The following is an 8,838-nucleotide window of genomic DNA, read 5'->3' on the forward strand; positions in this document are numbered from 1 at the left end:
CAGCAATAAGTGCTGAATTAATACTTATACAGGCCACTTTATTTGACTCATTCCTGTCTAAAAACAGCACTTGAAATGCCACATAAACATAAACAACTATCAAAAACTGGCCAATGTACACGAGTCCGGGTCACCAGCAGAGCAGCACCGTCAAAATATCAAGGTAATTTTGATTTTTCATGTCATGAGCCCTTTTAGATTATTCTTACTTGAGCAAAATACTACAGAATAAGCTTTTTATTTATTTATTTATTTTATATTTTCAAAACAGGAAAAGATTAAGGACAATCGGGCCTGGCTCAGTATAAAACTGATTTTCAGCAGGTTCCTGCTCTGCAGAACATATAAACCACATACACAACAAAGCTCACACACTAGACAGCTAGAGACAACAACAGACACACAAACCAAGATATTGGGCAACAGGGCTATAGAGCCGTCTCAATGGTCACAGATATACCTGTCCATTAAATGGCGAGCAAATGTTATTTTAAATAGTCTTCTTGATGTGATAGTTCTGATGTGCTGTGGGATCTCATTCCAGGTTTTAGTGAGCACATGAAAAAAAGATCTCTGTCCATAACAGTTTCTAAAAGCCGGTAAAGGCAAAAGTCCATTTGTAAAAGATCTCGTAGTGCGCTCAGACCTTGAGCTAAGTTTCGGAACCAATTCGGTTAGAGCAGTTACAGTGTGTCCATTTGAAATTTGATAAAACAAGTTTATCCCATGGCTTATTTTATAGTTCTGAAATGTCAAGGCATTACACAAAGATAGTGCAGTACAGTGGTGAGTCCAGCCTGGAAGCCTGACATGGATCTTATGAGCTCTATCTTTTACTGCATATGTATCAAAGGTGGCATACAAAAATCTGTTTTTATATACAGTATTTATGTATATGTGGCCAAAATCTTTGCATAAACATACAAAAACAGGAACCATCTGAAAGATATCTTTCAAAAAATATCTTTTAGTATGACAGAAACACCTGAAAACTGTTAATCAGCTGCTCTTTTATTTGCAACTGCCAGGAAGCAACTTTTTCCAGATTTAAAAGTTCAGTTTTATAGTTGAATCAAATTAGTTTCATAATGAATGAACTTTACACAGTAATTGAACTGAACTGAATCAACATGACTCAAATCTGAATTTGGTCAAGTATGGTCAAGTAACCTCCACTGGACTACTTGAGATGGATTGACCTCCTAGCACATTATGCTCATTATGATTTGTTTACTGAATCACACACAACTTCTGTTTGGCTAGTGTCCCTGTAGCCCTGAGTGCCAGAAAAATGGCCTTCCTACGACTGATTCCTATGCTCTGAGCCACCTTTATGGCACTCGCTCTCTCCTCATCGGTCACTCTTATCTTCCCTGTTAACTGGGCTAGATCTGATATGTATAAATCAGGAATAATATACAGACTTGTTCTGAAAATGTCAGAAAAAGATTGCTTAGCTTCTCGTCGTGACTCTTTTACTAAACGCCAGTATATTTTCTGCCATTCTGTCTGAGGGAGCCGTTTGCGCTCCCGTTTGTGTTGATTAATTTTCTCATCTAGTTTCTGCTTCTGAATCTCCTGAATGTGTTTCTCTGCTTCATCAAACATGTCATTGGTGAAGTGTGTCCCTCCATTTTGTTCCACCATCTTCTCTATTTTACTGAGCAGATCTTTAAACTGTGGGAAACTGGCAGATTTGTTGTCTAGAAAGAAGGACCTGTTTCCACAACTGTCTACAAGGTTTTTAAGATCTTGATCACCATTCTGTAGAAACTCTTCAGTGGTTTTATTTTCCTCCTCTAACTGATCTTTATGGGTGAAGAGGATCATGGTGTATTTTTCTATGTGTTCTCCAAACACTTCTTTGAGCTCCTTTATTGTGTTTTTCTCCTCCTCAGTGAATCGACCCGCTTTAATGATGATAATAAAAGCATGTGGCCCAGGAGAGGATAATGTTACACATTTAACTATTTCAGTAATAACCTCCTTTTCATCAAGTTCAGTATCATAAAGTCCAGGTGTGTCGATCACTGAGATCTCTTTACTTAACCTCACTGTAGTTTCTGACTGACACTGTTTCGTCTGAGACTTTGAACTGATGGAGGATTGAAACACGTTTTTGCCGATGATGGTGTTTCCAGTGGCACTTTTCCCGCATCCAGTTTTTCCCAGCAGAACCAGCCTGATCTGGTCCTTCCTCTCAGGAATCTGATGCTCATGTAAAACTTCACCGGAAACTACAACACAACAATTTCACTCATCTCATTAGTGTGACATGATAATTATAAAACATCCTCTTTTCTTTTAAGAACATTGATTGATTTGCATGTAAAGCAGGGTTCCTCAAATCTGGTCCTGGAGAGTTCAGTTACATCCTTTATCAAACACACCTGAACAAGGTAATCAAGTTCTTCAGAGTTACAAAAAAATACCAGATAGGTGAGTTTGATCAGGGTTTGATCTAAACTCTGCAGAACAGTGGGCTTCTGGATTTGAGGAACCCTAATGTAAGGCATTAACAGATGCTTTAAATCAGGGGGTTTCAAGCCTGTCCCGGAGGACTGCATATTTTGTATGTTTCCCTCACCTAGCACACCTGATTCAACTCATCAGCTCATTAGTAGAGACTGCGAGACCTGAAGTGAGTGTGGCAGATAAGGGAGGTTCTCCAGGACAGGTTTAATAATAATAATAATAAATTTCGCCACTAGAGGTCCCCTATTCAAAACAATGGCGTGGCCGTGAATGAGCGTGGCATCATGAGAGTTATCGTCTTCACCTCCACAGCTGATGGAAAGGAATCCAACGAGGAAGAAATCATGTTCATGGATGAGCTAATGTATTAAAGTTTTACTAATGTTACGGCGAGTAGGGGTGTAACGGCTCTCTATAAAAAAAATCTAACCGTACCGTTCTCCACCCCTGGTTCGACACGCACTTGCGTTCATCTAAAATCTGATGACACATCTATCATGTGGTTTGTTGGTAAAACAAACAGTTTCTCTAATGTATGTCGATGGGTGCACATGCTGGCTCCCCAATAATACATTACAAAAGTCATAATAAAAAAAAAGCTGGACAAAACTAAACTCTTTGTAAACTTTGTTCAATAAGAGTGTTGTATGCTCTAATATGAGCAGTCATTTACGCTGTCATATCCCGGGTGTTGATAGTGCGCGAGCAAAGGTGAGACCTGAACAATGCACGTTGCTATCAGTGATTACAGTAAACTCATTTAAGCTTTGCCAATTTAAACATTTGAGCGCAAGGCGCGAAAGAGAACTCGCACGCGCTGTGAGAAGATTTGTGTGTGTGTGTGTGCACGCACCGGAAGCGCACATGTCTCAGACAGCGCGCTAATATTGAGTACTTATGCTTGAATGGACAAATTCACACAAAAATTATGTCCAACTTGATGAGTATCCTAGCAGACTTAGAAAAAGACAACGCATGTGTATCAGTATCAGTGTACTGAATCTGTGCATTATGTCTTAAAGGGACAGTAGCCTAATATTCCTGCTGTCTGTTTTTAATGTTAATCAAACAACAAAAGACATGGAAATCAGTCACTGCTCTTGATTGAATAGCTTTTGTAACTTTGATAAGAATGAATCTTTAATTCAACACTATGCAATGTTATTTTACATTTGATTATGTGAAGTTAAAAGTTAAGTTATAACGTTATGAGTGCGTTCATTTGGTGGCTGCTATGAGAGACTTTGCAGTAATCTAGATCAATATTAGTAAAACTGGGAATTGAGGGGAACGAGGATATGGCGTCATTGGCAGGCGATGCAATGACACGGTCTGTGTCCTGGTTAAAATTGATGATTTCTTTGGATTTAAAAATTGTTGGAAACGTTTGGGATAACGCAAGTACACAAGTCAACAAAACATAGAACATAGTTCTAGTGTTTTATGGGATATCTTAACTTAAAATCTTACATGTTGTGCCTTTAAAAACCACTGCTTTAAATAATAATAGCTCATAAATATCACTGCTTTACATTTAATAAACAGGTAAGCCTAACACATCATGTATCCCTGAAGTAATTTAGAATGACAAAAATATAAAATAAACTCACACAGGACACCAGGATCATCCATGCTTGAACTTCTCCTCATTCGTTCGATGGGAAATTTCCCTCTGTTCCCCATCATTATTCGTTCAATCTTCTGCAGTAGTTCTTGTGTCTGACCATCTGATTTACTCCTGTTATTGAAACAGTGAAACCTTCCTCCACATTCCCTCACCAGTCGCTGGAGATCCACATGGTTTTCCAGATATTCATCAATGGTCTGTGGTTCATCCAGATCTTCCAGATCATCCTCACGAGTGAACAGAATCATGATGCACTTCTGAACTTCAGGACCAAATAAACTTTTAATGTAATCCAGGATCTCTTCCTCACTTTCTACAGGTTCTTCTAGAGGAACAGTGAGAAGAACTGCGCTGAGACCTTCTGAACATCGAGAAACCAGTTGCTCCTTCATCATCTCCAGCTTCTCTTTATTCAGATCTGGATCCAGTAGATCTGGACAATCAATCACATGCACCTGCTTCTCTCCAATCTGTGTTTTACCCTCACAAACTTCAGACTCATGCTTCTTCTTATGTTTGTGCACTTTAAACTTCTTTTCTCCCAGAATAGTGTTTCCAGATGAGCTTTTTCCAGAACCCTTCCTGCCCATCAGAAGAAGAAGGATCTCTGGATCATCTGGACTGGAGCAGATCTCTGACATCCCTGAAAGAGACAGAAAATATGGAGTATGGCGAATCAACTTCTCATTTAAAACTTTTTCATTTCAACAAAGCGTATTATTAATTTGCCTCTCGCTCGATAATCGTGATTAGAAGTCTGATTCAATGTCCACAAAAGGTTCTTTCGGCTAGTCCGTTTCAGTGAACCAGATAAAAAAAAATAAAAAAAAAAACTATTCAGCGCTGCACAGACTTAAGAGCTACTTGCAATAGTAAAAAACGCAAATTCCACATGCATCTGATTGACAGATAACCCACACACTCTCACATATTGTTCTGTGTATTAACTTGCATGGATTAATTTTTCACCACAAGACTAGTAATACGCGCTAACAAAGTAAATAGGGTCAATTTTGATTTCAGTTGGACTTTAATGTTCTGGGCTGCGTTTCCCGAAACCTTCTTAACGCTACGTTGTTCTTAAGTTACACCTTAAGCTGTACCTTATCGTTAATACGTGTTTCCCGAAACGTTCTTAGTTAGCTTTACCTTATCACTGTTGCAGGTCTATACGAATATAATTCTGAAGTTGTAATACGCCCAGACAGTGTTCAGTTAGGCTAATTCAAGTGTTTTCATGCAAAGAATAAAATTGTCATAACACTGATTGTTGTTATATTTTTAATTATATTATCCAAAGGTACATTAGCTGGCAAACCATTATAAGCTTAATAGTCTATTTAAAGGGAATGATTGTGGTGGGGAGTTTGCTCAAATTAAGAGATTCAAAATTCACTGTTGAAATCCTTTTTGATCCGAGCACCGTACGTAAGATGTACACTTTTATTACTGAAATGCTGGAAAGTAGGCTATTTACAAGAACAATATTTCATTGCAGCTCGACCTCAGCGAACAAAAATGGAAAAGAGAAGAAAGCACGTAAAAAAATTTAAATGGTTATTATGGCAGCAATATATAATACAACTTTAAAATATGTAGGCTAGGCTATTATAGTTTGGATTATTTTTTATATCCTAATAAATGCAATTTCAACTATTTCTGAAGTGCTTCTTTAATAAAGAACACCGCTTTCTCACATAACGCAGTGAAGTAGCCCTGCGGACAGCACCAGGTAACGCCGCACGTAAGAAGGTATATCTTAAGCAGCTTCCTAAGGTATGGTTTGGGGAACACGCCTAGCAATGGTATACCTTTAGTTAAGTTATACCTTAAGAGTCTTCGTAACGCACTTATAGACAACGTTATCAGGAAACGTAGCCCAGGTTATTTTATTTCAGTGTAGAGTTTAATTCTGTGCAAAGCATAAAGTTAAAGTAAACTGTGCACATGTATTTTTAGACACTTCATCTTGTTCCATCCAAGCAATAAATGCATGTCCACAAATAAGCCTTTGAGTTATGAGCAATGACCCATTTCAGGGGCAATGGAGCCAAAATTACAATTTCAAATCAATCAGAGCTATAGAAATGTATCTTCATTTTACAAATAAAGCTTTATATTACAAGAAGGCAACTTTCTACAACCTTTATCCCGTAGTCATGGCAAGATTGGGATCCTGCAATCTAAAAAAAAAAAAACAAGAATTGAAAAAGAATTGAAAACAACAGTGAGGAATCGATTCTTGGAATCGACTCCCATCGAATTCAGAGCTAGGAATAGGATTCAGACTCGATTCCTCTCCCTGTGGCCTTTTCCGAACTTACCGCATATCCCTATTACTGCCAGATCAAAATAACACAGCAATTTCACAACAAAGAGTCTGTGCGCTACAGTAGCCTATTTAACACAAGATTAAGAGAAAAAGAAAACCTTAATCTGCTACAAACACAAAGACACACAACAGTAAATTATTTTCAAAGCACTCAGTTAAAATACTATCTTTCAAAAGTCTGAAAACACTTAGAAATGTGTGCATCTAAAAAAAAAAAAAACTATGCCACTGTTCATCAAGGTTCAAGAATCAAATACGGTATTACACATTCTTAAAATTAAATAGTTTTAAAGTCTGATTAGGAGAAAAACTCGGATTAACAGTAGCCTACATTTATGGCGTACCATATTGTCCCCATGTCGCGTGATTCAAGGGGCGTCGCTTTACCTATACTGAAAATTACAGCGAAGTATTATCATCAGTATAGCATTACTGGAAAAACCATTGTATGAATGGAAATTACCTTATACCACTCTGGTATTTTTTATTTTTTTTTTTGACAATATTTAAGCAATAATGTCATGAGAGTTTTATTGGCTGTTTAGAACAAAACGGAATGCCAGATTCGTAAATGAATCACTGTTGGTCAAAATTATTGCAAAAATGTTTTGCAAGAGTTCAAGTATTGTAAGAGGTTTTTACATGAATTCGCTGCCGAACAACAGACATGTTTGGTTATGTGTCTAACTCTCTTGAAAACAGACGCTCTCTTACCTGAAGGTGGATCAGGTCCTGTCGCCATCTTCACTGTCTCTGACTGATCAGAAGTCTACGAAAATGCTTCATAGATATCAAATGCGATTTAAATAATAAAAATAATCTCAGTATACATTTCCAATGGTTTATAATGTCACCATATTTGAACAAAACACATTGTTGCAGAAAAATATACAGTACTCAATGGTAGGTCGTTCAGCTTTAGTTTCACTCTTGGTTTGCTCCTCCCCCTTGCAGTATCAGTGTGTGTTTTTTCATGTGGCAGATTCCTACATGTTCTTTTTCTTATACATTTTATTTTTAAATTATATAAAAGATAGAAAAAGACCCTAAAACGGTCTTTGACAATTAGTAAGGTAAGGTCGGTATTTCTTTTTACAGAATTCTACCGTTTGGTCATTATACAATGAAATGCCTGTTATTTTACAGATTTGTTGTAATTTAAAGGTCCACTATTACATTTACAGGTAACTGCTTGCATTTTGGTTTTACATAAATTTTATGTTTTTTAAAAGGACATTGTATGTATTTTTATTTTTACAGAGTAATATGTAATTTTACATAAAATTAAGTAATATTTTACAGATTCTTTCTGTAAAATTAGAAAACAAAGAAAAGAAGGTATAACTGCAGAAATCAACAGTCATTCAACAAAGTGAGTTTTTTAAGATTAAATACTAGTATTTGTACACGGTACATACAGTAGCCTATATTGAATTAATTTTTATTTTACTAGTCTCTAAACCTTGCATTTCAAATAGATGCTCATTTTAATCATCATTTCATTGTCTTATTCTCCCATAATGTCATGTATATTTTATGCCTTTTATTAATATTTTTCTAAATCTGCGTTGCTGCACATTCAGGACTTTTTGTGTATATTGTTTGACTTGAACCGGCGCTGCACAGACCGATTGGTGAATGACATCAAAATACCACAAGAGTGATTAGAGAGCAGATGCTCTGTATGCTTTGATGTCATTCACCGATCGGTCTGTGCAGCGCTGGTTCAAGCATAGACAGTAAAAGAAATGGACACAGCGACCCCATTGGATTCAACGGAGACAAAGTGAAGTCAATTAGAAACTCTTACTTCATGGGGGTCGAGCGTACTGCACAGACTCAAACTGAGCTTGATGACATAGATGTGACGTGAGCAACCCGTCTGTCTTCTAGTAGCTGTGCCGAGAGAAATCTGAATCATTTCCTTCCGAAACTTGCAGAGACGGAGAGTGTGAGTAGGAGCTGTCCATGAGCTAGGAGCTGGAGAAACTTTTGCTAAGTATTCTGATTAATTATATTGTCATTTTGCCTCCACGTCCCCGCGATTGCCCGCGAGCTTCTCCTCCTGTCCATACGGTAATTCTCTACTGTGCGACAGAGAGTCGCATGGTTATGAGGCAATCGTTAGCCTATTTTTACAAAAATTGCTTCTACGGGGCCATAACGGAAGCTACAAGGTAATGAAGCCTTTTATACATTTTCGTGTTTCTTTAGAAATAAATAATGGACAAATGGAGTCTTTAAACGCCTCAGATGTAAAGTTATTCGCTGTCAAAGTGACGCCAAAATGAATGGGAGTCAATGGGATGCTTACAGCAGGTGGGGGTCCGCTAGCCAATAGCGGCGCCCGGGGGTACCTTCAAAATAATAGAAAACCCTGCCCCCCGGGTTCAAGTTGAACAAG

General features: G+C 37.6%; 1 protein-coding gene across 1 annotated transcript; it reads right to left on the reverse strand.

Annotated features, from left to right (window-relative positions):
* Nucleotides 1–1,230: 1,230 nt before the first annotated feature.
* Nucleotides 1,231–7,176, reverse strand: LOC308695216 (GTPase IMAP family member 8-like; the record flags this gene model as incomplete). Its single annotated transcript, XM_081373261.1, has 3 exons — nucleotides 1,231–2,237; nucleotides 4,086–4,745; nucleotides 7,149–7,176. 3 exons carry the CDS (start codon nucleotides 7,174–7,176, stop codon nucleotides 1,231–1,233), a joined length of 1,695 nt encoding a protein of 564 aa, XP_081229387.1.
* Between the last annotated feature and the right edge of the window lie 1,662 nt (nucleotides 7,177–8,838).

The sequence above is a fragment of the Scardinius erythrophthalmus genome (genome assembly GCF_964197995.2).
Source record: "Scardinius erythrophthalmus genome assembly, chromosome: 1".
In the NCBI taxonomy this organism is placed as follows: Eukaryota; Metazoa; Chordata; class Actinopteri; order Cypriniformes; family Leuciscidae; genus Scardinius; species Scardinius erythrophthalmus.